Here is a 23,714-nt window from a genome sequence, read left to right on the forward strand (position 1 = left end):
AAGTCATCATCAGGCATTTGATCAGGATGCCTCCTGGATACCTTCTTTTCAAGGTTTTCTGGGTTGACCTAACTAGGAAGGAATGCTAGGTTGGACCCAAAATGTGGTGGAGAGACTGTATCTTTCCCTGGGAGCGCCCAAGGATCACCTCATAGTAACCGGAAAATGTTGTTGGGGGAAGTCCATCCATCCATCCATCCATCCACCCATCCACCCAACCATACTCAGGTTGCAGTTAGCAGGATACAACAAATATTGTTATCCTCAGCAACACTTTATAGTTCCAAAAGAAGGCCCCCAGTAATTCTGGATTCAGTAATGGATGCCTGGAAGCCACTGCTATCCAACTTTGGATAGGCAAAAGCTGATTGATCTGCCTTATTAAGATGTAACAGAATTGAACAACAGGGCAGTGAAAGACTGATGTTTTGGTGAAATTATGTAAATATATATAGCATCTACTTATTAATGTTGCTGATGATAACACAGTCAACTTAAAGGATTGCCTTGTGGACTTGGAAGTTCATGTTCAATACTGGAATACTGAGATCAGCACCTTGAGATGTAAAGTCAAGATGCAATTATGCTGAAATACTAAGAAACTAATGACATCCAAAAACATTTCAGAAGACTACTCAATGCCTGCTGCGAAGGAAGCAAAATACTGCTTATCAAATCCACGCTGCCTGTATATAAATGTCTGAGAAAGAGGGTGAGCGCAGTGCCAGAGTGTCTGTGCATCACAGTGAATGTCAAGTTTAATGACCAAGTGGCTGTTACTTTGGTCATTAAACTTGTTTTCTCTTTGTTTTCGCAGAAATGTTCATCAGGTAGTAACAATGCTTTTCTCTTTATAAGGAACTTTCCCAACACAGCTTTCCTGCACTTTTATTTTTTTTAAAATTACACGCCCAACCACTTCTGTCACATTTATGCCATCACCCTTAACTTTTAGGCCACCCACCACATTCTCCCAGAACATAAGATGCAGAAAGTTGTCCATGCAAAATTTTTAATTGCTGTGAATCTTAATAACTCAGGCCAGACAATTCACACCATTGTATATGTTGCCATGCTTTTATATAACAAGGTGCAACATGCTCACAAATTGCTTCAGATGGCACTGAAGTAAAAAAAAAAAAAGACACCACACGGCTTGCAGTTTTGTATTCAACAGTAGAATAAACTCAGAGGTTAAACCCCAATTTGTTCTCTAATGTGAAGGTAGGTACTGTAAGGCTAAGTAGTTTGCCTTCTGCCTACCTGTCTTCTCTTTATTTATGCCCTCTCTGCTTTTCCCCCAGTGGTTTGAACTTCAGTGTGCATCCTTTTTTTCCCCTCCTGTCAGACACTTGCACTGGCTCTGTGCTGTAATGTGCTCAGTTCAGTTTACTATGGAGCGAGGCAAGCCAAATACACAAGCTAAATTATTCAGCCCAGCATCCTGCAGCCACTCTAACACATAGGAGAAAGACGAGTGTCTTTGTGTTATAATGGTAATAGCTGAGAAGTTGCATTCAGTGTGTTTTTTTAAACAGTTTAAATAAATGGAGTTAATGTGGCTTGAACACAGATGTTTGTGGGCATTTTGCAACTTTACTAGAGGTAATTAAATAGAAGAGTCAGCAAAGGTATCACACAACCATTGATCCAGCCATCCGTCCATCTGTCCATCTTCTGCAGCAATTCTGGATATGAGTTGTAGGGGCCATAGACCCAGACCCCCTTCCCAGCTACCTCCTTCAGCTCACCTGGGAGGATACTGAGGCATTCCTTTGCCAAAAGTCAGACTCTCTACCGAGTCTTTAGGGTGGGACCCTAGTGACCTTGTCCTGGTTTTACCTTGGGGTCTCCTAGTTGGCCAAAACGTCTCACTTATAAGCCATTCAGGAGACATCACATCAGAGATTTATTGAGTGCAAAAGGTCATTATCACCAAATAACTACATCTGTGTAGCCATAATGATCTCAGAAGCCGTTTTCATAGCCATGAGCTAAAACTCTCGTCACCTGATGTCGGCTGTTATGACTGTGAATCTCGGTGTTTAAACACATCTACCAAACAGCAATAAATGTATCCCCGTGGCACTAAACATGACCAAACGCCACACCTTTTGCTCCAACTCATTATCTTTTTTCCTTCTTTGTGGATTTACCTGTTTTATAGATTTTTCTCAGAGCAGACAGTGTTATGGCTGAAAAAATCCAAGCATATCTAATAACATCTATAAAGGCTTTGTTTTGCCTTTTAAGTGAGCCAGTAAGTCAAGCCGGTGAGTCAATATGCACAATACCGAGGCCGTGGTATTATGTCCTCCCACAGGTTAAATTCTCTAGCAGCAGGAGCCGGTGCCCTCACATTACCCTCACTGAATGGTATCTTTACTTTAATGGTCACATAAATAAAGTCGGGGCATTTATGAGCCATCGAGAACTACTGGAGATGACTTGCGCTTGTGTGTTTGTACCACAGCGAATGTAGTTTATATTCAAGCTTACTCTCTGAATCTTTAGGTATCTTTGTAGAAGTGGTCTAGGAGAGTTCTTGAATTAATTTATGGGATTTTCTTTTCCCCCACTAAGGAAAAAGACTGATTATCACTGGGAAACATTGACTAATATTACAGAAAACTCTGGAAAAACAACAGTTATTTCCTGTTTTGGTTTCTTCTCTAACCTCTAAACTCTGTGTATGTCAGTGAACATATGTCCTTAACACCGTAGATTGATGAAGATTGACCCCACCCCCACCAGAGACTGCTCTAAAATTACCGTGCACAGTTTGACTTGTGACGTGCTAGCTTTACCAGGAGGAGTTTGCACATCTATGTGTTTATGTAAAGGCGTTCCGAGCAAGATATTTTGACAGCTCAAGTCATTTTTTGCTTTACATATTTATAGCTGCTGTGGTTTCTAAACACTTTCAGCTTGGAATAATGCCACTGAGTCGATTGTGTAATAGGAGGAAGGGAAGAAACTTCACAAACTAGTCATAACGGTTACATCCTATTACAGTGCCACACTCAAACTCTTTAGAACGACTCATTCTTTCATGCATGTTTGTAAAGGCAGACTACACGGCTAGTTGCTTCATTTTATACACCTGTGGCAATGGGTGTAAAAAAAAACTGACTCAGTGATTAAGAGCTTTGTCCACATAGTATATGTTTTACTTTTCCTGAGCACTCAGTGGTTTTACACTACAAGTCACATATACCCACTCAACAACACATTCATACAGTGTTTTATTAGATGCTTTCACTTGTTTTTTTTTACCTTTCATGTGCACACACGCTGATGATGTATCAATGGCAATTTTTGGGTCATTATCTTACTTTCTGAGTTATAGCCGCAACTGTTTGGCTGCCTTTTCTGTGACCTCAGTAACCATTTTCCTGCTGAGTTTCCTGCTGGGCTCATTCTGTAGATTTAGGTCTTAATAATACCAGCAGCAATGTTGATTTTGTGAATTACAGTCCCTGTGCAGTGGTTGTACCCTCATTTTATATATGCAGTCTATGGAAACAGCCAGAATCTGGATTTAATTTGACAATTAATCCAACAAAAACTACATTCACATCAAATCCTCCGGCTGAAATCCACTTGTAGAAAGTACGCCAGTCTCACACAGCCACTTCTGCTTTTCTGGGAGAGGAAAGATTAGGACCGATCTGTTTCACAGAAAAGGAAGAAAGGATTTGGGCTGGCCATGTCCTACCACTGCTCTAATAGTTACAAATGGAAGACTTAAACTGTTTTAGCTGGCTAAAGAAGATGTATTGGATTAATGCCCAGATAGTGCAGTAGAGGGATTTGTGGGTTTCCCACTGGGACCTTTCCTGGACAATTTCTCCTGGAGTTTATCTGTGTGTCTGGGATGAAAATATATTCAGAGAAAAGCTTTGTTTTTGTGGGAATTAATAAATTGTTTCTGTCTTGAGTGCAGCAACTTTATAAGCACATTTTAACCAACAAACTGAAAAAGCCCATTCTTGTTTGGTCTGAACTTGTTAATGTATCAGGTAGGGTACCAGAGCTTTTACTGTAGTGCTTAAACAGCTGACAACTTTATCCTCTGCAAGGTTGCACAAATTATAATAAAAAAAAAGGTAACACCTGTTTTCCTCTACCTTTTTTAGGATGCTATGTACCACATCCAGCCTTTAATGTGATATTCAGTAGTCCTAAACTGTACTTCAATTGGTTTTTAATCGCTGCATCTTCCATAGCTGTAACTGTACAGTAATTATGGCTGTGACTTTCCAGGTAATTTCAGGTAAAAGATTAGAAAATTCCATGGCAACCTCTTTTTAATAGGGAGCGTAATTACACTGGAGCAGTGTGAATTTTATTTGGTCTTTTTAGTGGAAACAGTCTAATTGTTGCATTATCACAAGTTGAATTGTCAATACCAAGAAAATAATGAATCTAAAAAGAAGAACAGCATCTGAAAAATAATACGTAACAAGAGAACCGTACATGTTTTTCTGTTCCTGGTTTTGCTTTGACAGCAAATTTCCCTCATTTATGTGGATGGTTGAAGACAATGAGCCTCACATATTTTATGGAAGTCTATGGGAAAACTGCCTATGACCTCAGTGAAAAGTTTACTGATGGTTTCAATTGTTAGTTTCCAGTCTAGCTAAATACAAATGATGTTCATTTATATGTTATTGTTGCTGTAGGAGTCAAAAAGCAAGGGTTCTTTGGGTTCTTTGGATTGATAGCTTAGATCTGTACAAGTGTGCAGTCAGATCCAACAAGCTGGTGGTTAGGAAAACACTTAGATTGAGGCTTCATCTTGGGAATACAATGGGAGTGGCTGCATCATCCTGCACAGTGTGGCAGGAAGTCGTCGGACACAGGAGTGGTATAAAGAACTCGGTCAAATTTTTATATAAAACGGCCTCATGCAGACTAAACCCAATTGTGAAATGCTCCTACAATGATTTTAAACTTTGCAGACGATAGTGGGTACATAATGATGGTCATGCCCATAGTTTGCAACCCTGTACTGGGTGAGTAAACATGGTCTACATGAAGTTAAGTGGGAAGCATCAATTAAAGAGTTGCAGTAATCCAGGCCCATTTGTTTCCACTTGAACCCTAGTTACCAGTCCAACCGATTAATTGTCCAGTGTCATTGTTGATGTCATAGAAGTGTTTGAAAGCATGTTTAGTAAAAAGGTTAAAGCCATAATAATGTGGCAGCGGAGACGAAAAGCTTTTTAATTTGTTTCTGTCAAATGGCCAAAATGGTCCGTTTCCAGATTTTCCCCTCAAATCAGCCAATTCAGTTTCCAAATGTTATTCGCTGGCCCAACTCATTTGAACAAGTGCATTTCATTTTCTGGCGTCCTCTGCCGTTGACTTCTCATCTCTGCCAACCTGTTAAGCAGATGAGTGATGAGCTCAAGCTCGGCCGCCTCCTGCCTTCTCTCCCGCCTGCTTGTACTGAAGTGGGCAGTGGACGTAATAGAGGGCAGCAGAGAAAAATCAATTTGCTTTTCGCAAAGTCTTCATTAGTTTGCCTTTCGTCACGTCCTGGGTCAAACCCAGTTGGACTGCATCCTACAACCAAGAGAAAGGTCAAGTCAATAATTGTGTGTGCACGTCTTCCGATATAGCTGTACAGAGCCTACTGCGCCACTGGGAGTTTTGAAAGGGAGTGTTTACTGCTTAGAAGTATGGTGCCAAAGTCACAGTGAAATAACAACTTTTGCAAACTGTGTTTGATAATGCTCAAATAAGTAAAATAATCAGAAGATGTTCTTTTTATTGTTTAGAAAAAAGTTGCCAGGAAGGAAAGGAAAATTTGGCTCGTAGTTCAAATTCCTTTCCAGCATTTTGAGCCAATGTGTTGTCAGTGACCTTTCTCTTGACCAAATACATCAGGGTTCCTCCTGCATGTGAAAGATTTTGGCCTTCTACCAAAGGATTGTAATAAATATTTTTAAACTAGTTTCTCTAGTTGTAGTGCAGCCAATAGCTGTCACAATAATTTCAAAAGTGAATGCAAGCACTAGATTTGTTTGTTTGTCCCCCTGCAGCACTGAAAAATCCAACTAGCCACTTTACTTTTTACAAGATGTCCAAGTTATTTTACCACAGTTTCAATCAGTGATTAATTTGATTTTAGTGTTCTTGACTATAAAGTAGCCAAATGCACAAGATAAAAAAAAAAAAAACTTCAGCAGGTTTTTTTTGGTCTATGTGCAACAAAGAAAAGAAAAAGTTGCATTTGAAATAATCAAACTATATGACGCATTTTGTTTTGACAGTGTATAGAAGGAAGTACTTTGTTGGAGCTGTAGATGTGATTTGGAAAAGCTGTAAGAAGAGCAACAAGTCCACCATTGAGATTAGGCTTAATCAAAAGTATTACCTCTATTTCAACTCCACAGATCTGGCAGAGCATTTTCAAAATAAAAAAAGTTTATACATGGTTTATACATGGTTTAAAGAATGATTTCACACTTTTAAAGATGATTGTTACATTGTAAAGCTTTAATACTAAATTTGACACTAAATTCACTCAAAAAGACAAATCCATGTATCTAAACAAAAACATTTTTTGCTCATGGCTATTTTTCAATCTCAATTTTCAAACAGATGTTGAGCTCAATCAAAATATAGTCGTGACATAGTTTATGTGCCAATTTTGATACTTGATACGTATCCATTTATATATCCATTTATCCAAATATTTCCCTCGAGTATTAAATCATCCAGTGCACTAATTGGGCATGATTTACTTGATCACAAGAAGCATTTTTTTATTAATCACATTACCAGAAACAACAGGAAAATGCTTGATATTATTTTAAGTAAAGAAAAAGGTCCTTATGTATACATACATATACTCAGTTTGTCATGTTTTTCTGCAGATAAAATGGAAACAATGACGTCACCACTTTTTTAATGTTCATGTTTTATTGTAACATCTTTGTTGGTGATAATTGAGCTTCCACTTCCACTGTTATTTAATGTCAGGTCTTTAACCAGTCAGTCACAGATATAGATTTTCTCCCTCTCTTCACTTTCATCCTCTCCCTTCCTCTGCGGACTGCCGTCGGCTACTATTGATTAGTGTGTATTGTTGCTTTGTAGGTAGGCTCGGTCTGTTGACCATATCATCAACACTGTTAGGCACCAATCAGGCTCTTGGAAGCAACACATTTATGACCCTGATAAGGCCAACGAGTTGTGGTACAAGCTTGGAGGGACAGTCTGTGGAGATTTAAGAGATTTTACCTGTATAGAAGAAGTCCTGGGACCCCCACCCCCCAAAAGGAAAATCCACCCATATTATAATAACATTTTTATGGTGAAAATGTTAATTATTTATTAGTATTTAAATACATTTTCAACTAGATTTGCTGTAATACAAGATAGATTTGAGTATATCATGGCTATAAACAACAACATCCATGGTCACCCTCCAAGGGCTGATTCTGAACCAAGAAGAAAACACTGGATACAGCAAATATTAGATGTGCTGTCTGCAAATGCTGCCGAATATTGTGGGTTCTATCTGCCAAAAAAGAATAATTGCTTTGAGTGAAATTTGCCATTAGCAGCATGAAAGTATAAATCTTACACTTTTTTTCATAGGTTTGTAAAATGTCAGTTATGTGGTGCATATTGGGTGTTAAGTTAAACAACTATCATTTAGCCCACTCAGATTTCCCCAGTCCCCCTTTTTGTTGTTCTTTCCAGCCATTGTTGTTCTTTAGAATGCTGCGTTTATTATTATTTTAATCACCACATGAACTTTTTTTTAAAAAAAAACTCAGTTTTTTAAAATAGCCTTGTGTTTTGGTGTTCTTTTTTGAGAAAATGACTTTACTGAATTGCAACTGAAGTACTCCTTGAAAGAAGTCCAGCTTTATTTAGCCAGGGAAGGTTTGACAGGATAATTTGTTCGTCTCTAGCTCAGAAGTGCTTTTTTTAAAATGCAGAGAAAAACCTCTGAACCCTATCCATTCAACAGAGATTACTAGATACTGCATCAGATTGTGTGTGTGATAAAGCAGACTGTGTTATTCATTATTTTTACTTTGTTTTGATATAATAATATCACAAAGATGTCTTCCAAAAACATGAGTTTGACATGAAACTCAGCGATGTTGTGGCTGCTTCTCTTTCATTTAACCTCAACTCGTCCTGCTGATCGTGTTGGGAATAAAGTATTAAACTCAGGATTTTGCCAGCAGACTGTGAGGAAGCACTACAAAACTGACCCATACAGTATATAATTGTTCGAAACACTTAACTGCTTAGGAAATCCTCCCATGATCCCTTAAGACCCCGGGCCCAAGAGAGGGATTTCTTCCTGGGTTTCTGAGCGATGAGGACATGTGAGGAAATGGGGTGGAAAAATGGCGAGGTGGGGAAGTTGTGTCTCAAAGCGGCAGCAATGTCAGGGATTTGTGGGCTGTATTTTCTGATAACTTCCATTGGCACAAAAGCAATTGTGGCTTCCAAGGCATTGTTTTCTGCTTAACTAAGTCAGCACACAGGGGAATTGTCCTGGGAATAGTGCACTGATCTGAGTGACACAGCTCTCTTGTCCTTGGGGCTAATTGCATATGCATTCATGCTGAGTTAGTGCTATCAAACCAGAACTCTGACAACAAAAACCTGTCAGAATTACAGCTACCGTCCTATATCTCAAGCTCAGTTATGATACAGCAAATACAAGAGGGAAGTGCCTCTCGTGTCATACTTATGGTTACATTTAGGTTTTTTAGCTGCCAGCTTCTTCTTTGAAAATGCCAATTCATGCTCATTCTTAAGTCTGAGATGTGCACGATGTGATATCAGCTGAAGTCATCATAGTTCAGGCTGTTGGAGTTTTCTATGGCAGCTCTGGATTTTGACTGCAAGAACTCAATTTTCTAACTGACATCTTTGCCCTGTGGCAGTGGTGAAAGTTAAATTGTTTTGATCAAGCTTCCAAGTTTTCAAAGTTTGGAACATCAAGTTCACTGTGAAAAATCATCTTTGTATCAAAGTTGTACTTATCATTGTGAGGGTTAAGGCAAAAATCTCAGGGACTAATCATGCTGATGGAGATGCTAATATATTACCACTATTATACATCTAAAGAAGAGCTTCAGCTCTTTGTTTCATTTTAATTTTTACTAAGATCTGGTCAATTCTCCCATTCATCTTCTCTCATTTATCCTATCTGGGGAAAAAAGTCACTGTACCTTCCTTTCCCCTGCCTTTAAGCTAGTCTTCTTTTGATTGGTTGCCCCTCATAACAGGTTGAAACCTGGGTGGGTGTGGCTTATATTCTATGGTTTTGAAATGACCATATAAAGTAGGGGTGGGGAACTACAGGCCTCCAGTGCCAGTGTCCTGCAGGTTTTAGATATCACCCTGGGTCAACACTCCTGAATCAAATGATTAGTTCATTACATTACGACTGTTCTCTCCTCTGATCTCTGTTTTGCCATGTCTGCTAGTGAAACTGGAGCTTAGGAGAGACCCGTAAAGTGGCAGTATCATTAGTTATCCGTGTTATGTATCTTACTGAAGGTCACCAGTGATGTCAAATGTACATACTCTGACCTTTTGGAAGAGTTCCTCTGCTTTATATACAATGATTTCTCTTCATTCTCATCAGCTTACATAAATTAACATGTGTTACTGTTCCAGATAGTTTTCCATGTAAATGCATTTCTGTGAGTTGATGGATAACTTTTATGACAATAAAAAACGGAACACATTATGCTTACTGTAGACAAACTACATGACTGAAATGATGTTTTACAAATTGATTTCCATGCCATAGAGGGAGCAAATGACTGCCTGGGAGGCACGAATCCATGCTGAAACAAAATCAAAAACACTGCAGCATGTTGGAAAATAGTCATCAGTTAAATGAAAATGTGATTTATAGTAAAAGAGTAAAATGATAATGATCCGTCACGCCTTGAGGAACGAAAGTCTAACTGCTACTCGTCTACAGCTTTTACGCCTTCACACGTAAATCCAAATCTTGTTGCTTTCGTGGAGCCTTTGTTTCTTTCATGCTCGGGTCTGGATAAGCATTTTGTGTCACAGGCTTTCACTTTGGTTTGATTATTTTTTAGTTGCCTTGTCACGAAAAAATCTGCCCCTTTATTTCACCCATTAAACTGCAGCTCTGTGGGGAAATTGCTGCACCTGGGTTACTGGCCATTATATTTGCGATGCTAATTATTTGTTCCTGCATTCATTTCCATGTCATACATGCATAAAGAAATACTGAAAATACACTGGCTGCACAAAAGGCACCCGCAACTGCTTTTGTGCTGTGCCTGGATGACAGCGTTTGAATGGTAGTCAGTGTGAACCACCTAACACGGGTGTTGCTATTAGCTCAGATAATGGCTGCATTGTATTGTATTTAGGTGTGCTGCTTGCATGGTATTAGTGTTGTGAACAGAGCTTTAACAGCTCCATCTTTTGTCTTCACCCAGTGGACCCATTCCCTTTGCCTCTTGAATCTTTTGTATCTCATTTTTCATGTTTTGAACATAACGATTTCCTTCACCAAGTTTCCTGTGCAACGGCACAATAGTTCATACAGTCTTCCAACATCCTCTCTAATATACAACGTTTGATTTTAAAGTTTCATAAAACTTGAAAGCTTTTTGTCCGATCTCCCATGCAAGATAAGGTCATCTCCTTGTGCATGTCCAGTCAGCTTCAAGAAGAGCAGAGAGTTTTGAGATTGCTTCCTGGAAGTCCCTTTCTTCCTTCTATCAACTTTATTTCAAAGTGGTGCAAACACAATGCTAAATGGGGTTGGCTGAGGCTGTTTTGCCTCAGTGTTGGAGATGCAGTGCCCATTGTGGGGGTTCAAGTTGAAGGCACTACTAGCAGATGATAGCTAGATAGCAGATGATCCAGAACATGAGATCAGCTGAATCTATAAAATTTTAAAGACTTTTGAAATGTAACTTCTAAAGCTCCACTATGATTTGTGACATAGTATGCATCTAATTATTGCCAGGTAGCTGCAGTGGCTGTCTGGGCTCAGAGATGGAAATGAGAGGCAGTTTTCTGTATCCCCAAAATAAATCAGGGGTTGGATAACAAACAGATTCCCAGTAAACACTCAGAGCCTGATGTGAAAAAAGCAAAAAAGCCAATGCTAGTACTTAACCAAACTTGATGTGCTTCTCTGCTTTTGCCTTATTGTTTAATATATGGTTTAAAATTTATGATGAATCACTGCCTTTTTTTTCTTTTGCTTTCTCGTCTCTTACAACTCTACATGCCTTTTCAGTCAGAAATGTTCCACAAAGGCTTCACCTGCAAAGATATTTTTAATTTAAGACATTTAATGAAAGTCTAAGGTTTGTTCTTATAAGCACCACCCTGCACACCGAGGAGGACCGAGCAAAAAAAGCCCTGCTTATCTGTTTCTACCAGAGGTAAACAGGAAGTCACATATTTAACATAACCGCTGTCACAGAAATAAAAAGAAAAGCAAATTGTATCTGATTTCTGGGTAAGCTCACGTCCGCGGCTGTTTGTGTATTCTGCAGCTATGATCGACTGCTACCAGTGTCTGGCTCCTGTTCATGTTTCCTGCAGTTTGTTGGCTTGTAAATAACATAATTGGGCAGGAAATGTTCATCTGAAAATACTTATAGTAACAGTTTCACACACACCCAAAGTATAGAGGATTTATTCTAGTGAATTCATGTAATATGAAAATGATTTGACTCACAAATATCTTATAGTTTAACATTACCTGAAGCTAAAGTCACACCAAAATTCATTCTCGAAGCCTAAATGACTTTTTGGGAGAGCCCAACAACTTCAGATATTTGGAGCAGGTACCAATAGAGTTCAGCAATACCAATTTTATCAGCTGTGGTGCTACCCTGCTGCATGCACTATGCACTGAAGACAGTTATTATGTTTTGTCTGTGTATTTCTCATGCTGTCGTATTTGAGGGTCTTTAGCTTACAATATAAAGCACCTTGAGTGTAATTTGGCTATCTAAATAAAACTGAACTGAATCTATGCCAGTTATATTTGTTACGGTCTTTAATAATTTCTATGTAAAGAGGAGCTTACTTCCATCTCACAGTGCTGGATATATTCGAAGGGAGAATTTATTTGTGGTGTCCACGTACAGTTGGGTTTTCTCATGTCCTTATCTACCCGACAACCATCAGGTCACCTAGCTTTCTCTGATCTCACATTCACAGTCACTCTCCTTTGCACAAGCCACCTGTTACAGGGCGTTGGCACAAGCATCTCCGCAGAGAGATGCCGTCGGAGGATTCGGTTTCAGCTTCGCTTTCAGCACAGCAGCCCCGGTGGGAGCGCGCACACACGGACTCACACCCACACCCCCATCTCTTTCACAAAACCTGTTTTACACACATTCCCTCAGTTACAGAATACTAAAGAGACCCTAGAGCAAAGAGGGTCATTAACCCCATATCTTTCCACAGCAGTTAATGATTTCCCACAAAGTGTGTGTACAAATAGGAGTAAAATACACACACTTTTAAACAAGGCCTCCATGGACTTCTGCACCCCATCGCTCACCTGTAGCAACACTTGCTTGTGCTTTATGTCATTGGCATGCTGCTCAGTAAGCAGCTGTCAGACTTGGAAAAAGCTTCTCTTTTGAGTTGCTGTGGGAAATCCAATTTTTCCATTACTGATGTTTTTTTGAGAACTTCATGCCCACTTTGATGGGCTGTCCTTATTGTTCTGAAGGTGAAAGTCTTTCTAGTGGAGGAAATTTGGAAAAATGTTTTCTTTTTAAGCACAATTTCTTAACAGATTGATTTAAAAATGTAAATAATTCAAATCTTCTGGAGTCAGTGAAGTGAAGCATAAAATCTCACAGTGCTCATGTGAAGCAATATATGTTGAATTCTCCCGAGTTTGAAGTCTGACCACATTTAAAGTGATTTGCTTACCATGCGTAGCGAGCTGTAGTTGGAGCTTGGTCCCATTGGTAGTCACTTCATTTGCTTTACTCAAGGTTGAGATTTGTTTAACCCACCTGAAGGTTATTTATCTGACACTGCTAAACACTGCTCTGGTTGCCACATTGCTTCCTGTGTGGACACTGATTTTGTATCAGGTGGGTCAAACTCGTTTACAGTGTGGGCCACAGACATCTTAGTTTGATGTTGAGTGAAACTCCACTTTCTGTAATTGTACGAAGTTACTTATTTCATCCAAGAGATAGAAGAAAAAGAAATTCAGTTTTAATAGCATGTGTCAATATTTTTACATGATAAAGAAAAGCTGCTGCTAGTAAATGAAAGAAGTCTGTCAGCATTGACTCTATGGGCTTTAATCGTGAGGAAAAAATGTGTAAAATAACAGGAAGTTCTGGTAGCTCATTACCCACACTATCCTGTAATTATAAAACAACATTTTTGCTTTTTTTGCTTTTAAAACTGTGCAACCACTGTAACAAAAAACTGTTGCCACAGGAAAGTTTTATATTAGAAACAAGTTGTAAAACTAATGAAAACAGTTAAAAGTCCAAAATTTGTGCACTTCTTCAGACTTTCCAAAGCTGTCCGGTGGAGGCTTTGGAGTGCTTGGAGGGCTTATTTTATTATCATTGTGTACTGTACTATTTAGGACCATGGGTCCAGATCAATATAAGTGGAACTTTAGGTCTTTTGTCAAATGTTTAAAACAAACAAACAGAAAAAATACCAGCACAAAAATCTCCAGAAATCTATGTATGCAGCCAGATCTGGACACCTGGCACCTCCTTCCTTGCAAGGCTGATGAGATTGTTCTTGTCCGTTTACCCAAACAGTATCCCCACTTCTTAAAAAAACTGTATGTTTTCTGTCATTGTCACAGTCTTTCTTATGACCTTTGCATTATGGTGTAATCTTACTTTCTGGTTTTGCCTTCATGTTGCTCAGTATTTTCCTTTTCTGGGTTCTTCCTGTCCCATTTACCTTCTTGGTTTGTCTTTATTTTGAAGGTTACGTGCTCGTGTGGCTTTGTGTTTTCACTTTCCATCTTTGTTCCTTTTCCAGCCATTATTATGTTATATTATCTCTTTCCCTAATTATCGACACGCCTTTGTCACATCTTCCTCTGGTTCTCGTGTCTATGTTTTTTTGTGCACTTCTGTGCTTTCGGCTCTTGCATCTTATTCTTTGATTATGTTATTTTGTGTTTTCCTGCCATCACTTTTGGATTTGGGTTATCACGCATATTAATGTTATTCTAAATGTAAGATGGTTGATAGTTGCCTTTTCTCTTTTTCATAATAGTAGAAAACTTTCAGAGTGTTTTTGTGTGTAACTCTTAGAAGTTGATGAATAGGCCTTTATGACTTAGAAGGCTAAATGCTCTGGAGTTATTTTATATTCATACTCATTAAAACCCAGAGGTCACCTCTCGTTCCTTATGCTGACGCATCTCTGTTTGTTTGCACTGCACTCTCTGTCATTTATCCCAGTTATTTTTCTCTCCTTGTCTGAAGGAGAGAAGTGACTTCAGAGTATACAAATCAGATCCCAACCTCTTTGAAAGCCAAATGACCAAAGAGAGAATTTATCGGAAAGGAAAATGGGCACTCATCGCGTTAATCCCCTGCGAATTTAAGTACTCACGAGTTAGTTTTTAGAAGTAAAATCTTCGGACCTTTCGTCAGAATTTCAGAGTCGGTCATTAAAATTAAGTTCGAAGTTGAATTGAGCTTCGAGAAGAACATGCCGTGACCGAATTGTGCTCCTTTTTTGTCACTCGGTGAATGGTTGCTGTGAGTGTTTTGTGTTTGTAGTCCATGCTGATGCGTGTTGGCATGCTGTAACACTAATTTTCCTCCATTAGTTGTCCTGCTGACAGGAAACGGTTTTACAGAGGCAAGGTTCTGGCTCTGTGTGCGGATCTGTGGGTTTGTGCTTGTATTATATCAGTGAACACAGCTCGGATATTGAAACAAATCAATAAGCGGAGAGGGGAGGTGGAGCAGGGGGGACAGTGGTGATTGTCAACACTTTTCACACAACCTTTTCTTCTTTTTGTAGAAAATAAGCTCATCTTTGGTCTCTGTGTGTGTGCGCGTGTGCATGTGTGTGATGTTTTGTGTTTGTGTATCTGCATGCGCTCAACAAGAACAGGTGTGTGCATACTTAAGATCTTCCAGCTAGACTGCCCTTGATGTTAGTGCCCTAGAAAGCCATTGCACCTTAAACACAGAGCCAATTAGCATGGAGCTGTTGTGTGTCTGAAATAGCTTCAGCCACCATATCCACCGGTCAGCCTCGAAAATCCCAGGCAGTTAATACAATTAGAGTCAACACATAGGGATCCTGGACATTTAATCCAATAAGAGTCAACACACAGCAATGTTTTGGTAGTGAGAGCTACGATGTGAGCCAGCCAGTGATTTAGAACACTGGTTGCGTGTTAATTGACTATAATTTTACATTACTGGCTCAAATTTATAATCATGAGCATTTACTGTGGTGATATCATGGTTCCAAATCTCTCACTGGCAGTTTCTTATGTTTTCAAGGGTTGAGTAACAGTCCCACTTGAATTCACCCATTATGTTATTACAGCAAATCTTTGGTTAAAGGGCTCTTCCTTTTGTCAACACTGTTTAAAAAAACAAAACTGGTGAGAGCACACAGTCTTAATAAAACTTTTACACACATCTTAGCTTAAAGCACATTTTAAACACAAATAGCACATATTTTCTGTAATAACATGTTTACAGTACACATAAAAAACTGGTCAAGTACCAGAAGTCAACAAGTTTCCATTATTGTGGTGAAGGCTCCATACAATATGCACACTTTTGCATGCAAGCAGACGTCCTAAGACAATAATCCTAATTTGACTTTTAATGTAGTTTCGACAGTTATTTATAGGAAATTAGGCAGAACCAGGACAGATTTCAGCTCCTCCAACAGTAGCAGCATTGGACTAAAGCTATATGCAAAGTAGACAAGCCTTTACTTCATAAAAAGTGACCTACCTGAGACCAAACACTTTGCATAGATTTCCTGGACATGCAGAGGACCAAGATGGCTCTATCAAGTGTATTAACATACTTTGATCTCAATAACAAGATCAAGGAAGGTTTCGGTTAAGAGTCGGCAGTATCTGAGTGACTGGAAAGTGTATATATGTAAGATGGCTGCAGTTACCATGAAGATTTTTGCATTTTGGAGTATCAAAGTTAGCATTTTGGCTACCGCCATCCCAGTTTTCCATCCATCCATCCATTCGCTTCCGCTTATCCTTTTCAGGGTTGCGGGGGGCGCTGGAGCCTATCCCAGCTGTCATAGGGCGAGAGGCGGGGTACACTCTGGACAGGTCGCCAGTCTGTCGCAGGGCCAACACACAAGGACAGACAACCATTCACACTCACATTCACACCTTGTGACAATTTGGATTATCCAATTAACCTATCCCCACAAGCTGCATGTCTTTGGACGGTGGGAGGAAGCCGGAGTACCCGGAGGGAACCCACGCAAACACGGGGAGAACATGCAAACTCCACACAGAAAGACCCCGGCCTGATGGTGGAATTGAACTCAGGACCTTCTTGCTGTGCAGCAACAGTGCTAACCACCGTGCCACCGTGCTGCCAGTGCATCCCAGTTTTATGAAGCTAAAAGTTACAGTATTTGGATTAGAAAATTGGATGCTAAGTTAGCAGCTAACATCAGCAAGCTTGGTTTTCTCGCTACACGGGTGCTTCAAATAGACATGCAAAGTAATAAACTGGTCTGTCTCTACTAAACAAACAGCCAAGGTATTTGTTAGGTAATTTCATTCAAACACTGCTTTTACTATTACACCATGAATTCAGAGAGAATCCATTAGAATTTCAGGGCTATGCTATGTACATGCTATCTAGTGACTAAAACTGAAACAATAGCAAAAGGAGCCTTTGGTAATAATGTAAGTTAGAACTGATCCCAGGGTTTTAAGTGAGCCAATACTGATCATGTGGAGTAAAACGTGTGTTTGAGTGGATCTTTTAATGTGACATGCATATAGGAGCTGTAATTAGCAGCTTCAGTAGCTTTAATTAGGGGGGTTAAATGGAGCACGGCTATCACCTCACGTCCTTTAGATGTGCGTGGGAGAGGATATCAAAATGAAGTGCCATTTGTCATGTGTTTGTGTGTCTACTTAAAAGAACAACACATTTGACAGATCAATATTTTCATGAAATGCGCTAACTATTCTTGAACCAGCTTAAAGTCCATGGATAAATAAGAGACTATGTGAGTGAGAGATGCACATGGAGCACATGAGACAGGAGATGAGTGTAACACTAATTAGGACGCCTCTATTCCAGCAATGCTATGGCATATTTTCCCATGCAGGGCTCTCTAATAACCAGTTATTCTGTGGAAAAAGCTTTAAATCAGAGGCTATTCATGCACAAGCCTCTTCAGCCTGCATGATGTAACCTGCCTAAGACCCAAACTGAAACGTTGTCAGTCATCTGAACAATGCGAATAAAAGAATGAAAGCAGAGTTTTATTCCTCTTCTGCAGTGCACAGCTCATGCTTTTAAATCACCACAGATGCACCGCTTCCTTCAGCAAAAACATTCATACCTTTCTCCTGCAGTTGTAGTCCTAGCATGTTACCTCCTATATATAAAGGCAAATATGTATAAATAAATAACATAAGTGGCCATTTTTACATTAGTCTTCAGCTCGACTGCACATTCCTCCTTGTAGTGTTTTATCAGAATATATGTGTGCTTTGAATAATTTGAAAAATGCATTGAAATCCAAATACTTAATAGTTAAATGTTTTTTTTATATAGAAGTGTTTTTGGAAGGTCTGCATTTGGTGAGCTCTGCAACCACAACCTGTTTTGTTTTGTTTTGCAGTATTTCCAGGCTTTTGCCTGACAAACAGTAACAGTAAGGGTCCCTAACCTTGTAATAAACTCTTGGTCTTTTATTTTATTTAAAAAAAAAATTTCTTAGCTTTTCTTTTCTTTTCTTTTTTTAAAAAAATAGGAGGAATAAATAACTTTAGGAAATTCCACTGTTAAGAGATATTTTTTAAAAAAATATTTTAAAAAAATAAAAGATAGCTAGGAGTTGTTTGAATTGCTGCTAGTTGTTTTAGTTTTTTACTGAACAAAATATATTTTAGTCAAAAATTGTGTCACCTTGGACCAAAACATTGATTAATAGCTGAGAAAGTTGATTGGTTCTTAACAGAAATCTCTTGGAGCCTTGTTGCCGGCCTGTTTCATTCTGAAACCTGTTGGCCTGAAACCAGCAAACTGAAGGGAGGTTTTTTCAGAAATGTTTCCAGATCTTGTTTTAGTTTTTTTTTAATAGTGAAACTTCTTGTTTCACTATTTCATAGAACTACCATAAGGCTTCATTCATGTGCGTGGTTGTGTTGTAGCAGTAGGGAAACCCCCTTTTCCAGGATTCTTGCTTAAAGTCCTGCCTGACCGACTTCCTTATTGGCTGTCTTGTTGTTTGACTGCTTTACCAGCTGACTTTGCTAACTTTCCCTGGCAGCCAGTCACAGTGACCGAGTGCCTCGTTGACCTGTTGGTTTGCTGCCTGCTGCGGTCATTTGTGTCCGCCGTTAAAAGTGATCAAAGTTAATTGTTGATACTCTCAGTGAGTGTGTGTCCTTGAGTGAGCTAGCTGTCAGTGAGTCAGCAGCAGCTACAGAAGTAGCTTGCTCACTCAGATCTGTTCACCACAAGCATGCATGCAAATGAATGCACTCATACATGCATGTACGCTTGAATATGAGCAGTGAAAGAAGGGTGTGTTGTACAGAAATTCACCCAGGAGAGACGGTGCAGGCTGTGCTTCAGCCTGACTGAATGCAAAGTTTGTACTGCACTTATATTCAGGTGTATAAAGATGGCAGTGTGTTGCATGTGGAAGGAGGGCATGATATTTGCTGTTGGTTACATACAGTGGCAACCTCTCTGTGATGAGAAAACAGTCATTTAGGAGTGTGTGTTTGTGTGTGGGCAGACTTTTTGTTTCAAGGTGGAGGATAAAGAGGCTTTAGTGTGTCTAATCTGCAGCTAGGTTCTAATAAGATCCGGGACAGCGCTACATAACCTGGATTAGTTGAACGGACGCAGGCAGAGCTGGAGGAGGAGCCACATCCGAGACTGAAATAAGTGTTTGGGTGTTAAATTGGAAAGCAGCGTTCACATTGCAATCGAGCCCCAGCCAGCGCCAAAATTAAAATGAGATGGAACCTCAATGACTCTCGCTGGGGAATCAGGTGGTTTCAGCAGCAGATAATGGGACTGAGCGGAGGAAGATGTCCCTTCACACAGGGAATTGAGCGATGTGTGGATTTAGCACAGATAAGGCAATCAATCAGCCACAGTCATAACTGGAAGAGAGAATAACATTAAGTAAAAAGCTGCTTTACCACATGATTGATATGTTTGTCCTGATGTGTTCAAATAAACAAAATGTTATAAAAAATTTACAAATGAAATGAAAAAATATAACTCTTACATGTTATGTGTTGTGTAATTTACTGGTAATAGAAGTAATGGTAATAAATAATAATTAAATAACTAGTTACCAGAGGTCGGCTGAACATCACCCTGAATGTCGACAGCGTTCCTGCAGATCTTTAAAAGCTCGTGAAATACAAGGTTTATCAAAAACAATAATACAATTTAAGTAAAGGTCAAGTTTTAAAATACATGAAAGAGTATGAAGCTAAATGTAAAGTTTTACATATGATACAACTCCTCCCATACTTGAGCGAAGTCTGAAGTAACTGCAGTTCTTTTTTTCCTTAACTTGGGAGGAAACAAATAGATGCTTTTAGTTAGGGTTACATTTTGTTTGTTACTGTTGTAATTGCAACTAGAACTAACAATTAGAATTTTAAACTACACAACTACATCAATAACAACTACAACAACTGAAGTTGCCTAAGGCTATAATCTGGCATATTTACATTTGTTAAAATGTTCATTAATATGCATTGTCCCTCTTTTTTATTAAAAAAAGGAAATAAATAAAGTAGCTACAACAATACCTAGAACAAGTACAGCAATATCTGGAAAAACAACAGCAATATTCTATTTCTAGAACAACTGCAACCAATAACTATAACAACAACACTACAAAGACTAAAAATAACTTGAACAAGTACAGTATTACCTAGATACATTATTTATAGATTACTTTTCTTAACAAAGATACAGAGAGCTTTACGGACAGAAAATTCAAATATAGTAAGACATTCCAGGAATAATTAAAAACAGAAAAGAACAAAAAAGTCAATACAAATACTGAGAAATCACTTCTTGTTTAACACGCTTTAAAAGAAAATAAAGAAATTGTCACTCAAAGCGGCCGGGTTCATTTCTCAGATCAGGTTAGGTGTAAATTCTTTGTGCTCATGATAAACAGATGCCATTCCTATAAACCAAACAACAGCATTAAGACAGTTTTATGATGTTGTTTCTGGACTACAGCAGACAGGGAAGACACTGGGATTAAAACACTCTGCATGGCTAGAATTAGGATTGTTCTGCCATGGAGTTTTCTGTATTTTGGTCTTAAAAAAGTGCTGAAAAAAATCTTTCGTTTGATTGTACTCTGTACCACACATACCCTGCTTTTTTCATCACTTTTTTTAGGACCTTTTTTTTGTTTGCCTGAATTAATCTCGACTTTAAATTCAGGTCTGTGACTTTTAAGATCGATTCAGAGCTTAAAATTTCACAGTGCTCCTTTTTATTTTTGGGAAACATGATCAGTGAGCATCTTCAAGAAGAGATAATTAAATCTGATATCTACTCAGTCCATTACACTTGTAATTAACCAAAGAAAATCTTCACTGACTGGTTGGAGAGTGGGAATAATTTCAGTCTGTTGGTTGCAGGGAAAATCATTTGCCCATTTTGATGAGAGACGCAGCTTCACAGCTGGAGCCCGTGAAGCTCTGGCTTCAGGTTTTGTAGAACAACTTGACCAAACATACTTAGAGATGTTTGGATATTTTTGAGCTCAAAGTCAAAGCTTCAAGTGTTCTACACAAGCTTTGACAGAATACCCAAACACTGACAAGTTAGCTTAATGTTTTGTGCCTTGTACGTGGATAACCTGCAATATGAAAATAGCTGCTCACTGCTGAAATTTCAATATATTAACATAAAAAACCCGGCAGGATACAGGTTTGTCATAGATCAAATTAATGACAATTCTACTGCATTTTATTTGAATGAACCTCCCTCACTGAGTACATATAATCTGCTTAAATAGAATTCAAGTTTGTTTTACAGTCTTGCCTATGTTCTCTCTTATGCTATTTCAGCTGCTGTTCTGTCTGATAATCTCTTTTGTGTTTTACATGTTTATCGATAGCTTGCATGAGTTGACTTTTGCAATCCAAAGACATTACATCAAAAAGGACGGAGGACAAGGGATGAAAATGCTAAAAATCTGTCATAAAGTTGGATAACTTGTCAAATCCCAAGTAAATCTTGAGTAAGCATTAGAAAAAGCTACAGGGAGCAGTCTTGGTGTATGATGGCCAAAGTTGTCAAAAGCCTGGGTCTATTCAGTACACCCTGTTTTTTTTTTTTTTTTGTTGTTGTTTTTTTAAAGTAGTCTTTTACCAGCCTGCTGCAATAAGTAATGAGTCAGTTTCGGTAAGACTACTGAAAGGAGCTACATGATAAAACCTGTGGATGATACAGCACTGACGAGAACTGACGAGAGCCCAGATTTAAATATCCTTGGGTGTAGTCAATACATAGTTCAGATATCCAGAGACTTCTGAAGCAAAATCTTTTCCATCTTTGGATAATTTCACAGATGCAGAATTTATTTCCCTTAACAGTGACGGGGAGATTAAGCAGGCACGATGGTTATGCTATGTTACTCACTGTTCCTGATTATTTTCCCGGAAGGAAAGTTGTTCTTTTATGGTAATGGTGTTTCCTGAAATCTTGCACTGCAGTCTCAGACTTCCTGAGAAGAAACTTTCATTGTATGTTTGAAGGAAAAGAATGACAACATGTGCTGACAAGACACATTATCACCCTCCTGTGAAGTTTATTCTCTGCTGTATTTGTCATGTATTTGTCAGTCATGTGTCCAGATAAGACAGACAAAAATAAATCTCTGAATATCTTTTAAAATTTTGATTGAGGGGACGCCACAACAGATAATCTGATTCACTATATTCTTTCATGAAGCTCTAGACCTTTGAGACCGTACCAAATAGAAGGACTTGCCCTAAATACAAAAATCCTTTTAGAAGAGAGCCTTTGGTCAAAAGATGTGACTGAGAGGAAGTAAACCTCTCAGGGTTTCCTAGATGAACCTATGGAAGGATCATTAAGGTTTGCCTGCAGCTGCCTTTATCCCCAGATAGCTCAGGGCCTCTCGTGCTGTTTGCAGTATGCAACAATTTACTGCTGGCTTTGGCTCTGTGTAGCTACAGTGGACCAGAGGCTCCAAAAACCTCCAAACCGCCTGCTCAGGGAGTAAATCCTTACACGTGTCCCCACTACCCTAACCCTTAACTTTTAAAGTTTAAGGAAATCCTCTATAAATAAAAAGACGCCTTACTTTAAGTTCAATAAATACACAATGAATAATACTAGTAGGCAGTCCATATTACAGCATTGTCCAAAACATCTCTGACTATGATGTTTCTTTTCTACTATCCATTATTTTTCTCAGCCTTCAGTGACATCAATCTGAAGAAGTTTGGGTCTTGGAAAGTTGGCTGATTAAAGCAAGACATTTTGCTATGTCAGCTTGAGCTGTGGGAATATCTTTCCGACAACCATTGATTGAATCTGGGGTAGTTGATGTTAGTTGCAGCTCTGTGTTTATTCATGCATGTACTGGATATGTTTTAGGGTAGTTTAGAAACGCATAGTTAACGTACAGGCTGATTCACCAAGTGAAAAACGAGCCTCATCACTCGGTTAAAATGATTTGATTCTGTTGTTACGGCTCTCAGTTTATTGTCCCGTTTAACTCTCTTCATTTCTCATCTTCTCCTCCTCCCTCTTTCCCCTGCTACCCCTCCTCTTCCTCTCTCCTGTCAGATGATGAAGCATGCGTGGGACAGCTACAAGCGGTACGCCTGGGGTTCCAATGAGCTCAGGCCCGTCTCCAAGCAAGGCCACTCCAGCAATCTATTTGGTGAGTGAGAGACCACGTATGTGCGCACGCCCACACACACACACACACACACACGCACACACACACACACACACACACACACACACACACACACGCACGCACACACACACACACGCGATTGATCTCTTGTCCCTGCCACCAGCAGCCTTGGCCTTTAGATTAGCAGCCAAATTGGCCGTCAGTTAGAGTCATCCATCTACACATGCCTCTAAATGTCAACTTTATCATATATTTATATTCTGTTTGTGCTTCTTGCCAGTTGTCAGTGTCTGTGCTCGTAATGAGTACGGTGATGCGGGGTGTTTTATTCTCTCTCTCTTCTTTTTTTTTGTTTTGTTTTTCCCTCTCCTCGGTTTCACACTTTTGTAACTCTTCTCTGAAAGTCTTAATTGTCTGTCAGCCTTTCAGTTTTGAGAGTAGAATTACCACCTCTTGGTTGGATGTCTCCTCCCAAATCTGTCAAGTTTCAGTTTACATCCATGTCTGTCCACACTTATAATATATGCAGTGAAGACTTTGAAGCAATTAAATAGGTGGGCACCAGAGAT

At 39.1% G+C, this 23,714-nt stretch overlaps 1 protein-coding gene across 1 annotated transcript in view; it reads left to right on the forward strand.

Moving 5' to 3' along the window:
- man1a1 (mannosidase, alpha, class 1A, member 1) overlaps positions 1-23,714 on the forward strand; it is a 148,200-nt gene that overhangs the window by 15,893 nt on the left and 108,593 nt on the right. The window contains exon 2 of the mRNA XM_003456632.5: positions 23,070-23,166. Coding sequence (XP_003456680.1) covers positions 23,070-23,166 — 97 coding nt within the window. The remainder of the gene's footprint in view (positions 1-23,069; positions 23,167-23,714) is intronic.

This window comes from Oreochromis niloticus, linkage group LG15 (genome assembly GCF_001858045.2).
Source record: "Oreochromis niloticus isolate F11D_XX linkage group LG15, O_niloticus_UMD_NMBU, whole genome shotgun sequence".
NCBI classification, from domain to species: domain Eukaryota; kingdom Metazoa; phylum Chordata; class Actinopteri; order Cichliformes; family Cichlidae; genus Oreochromis; species Oreochromis niloticus.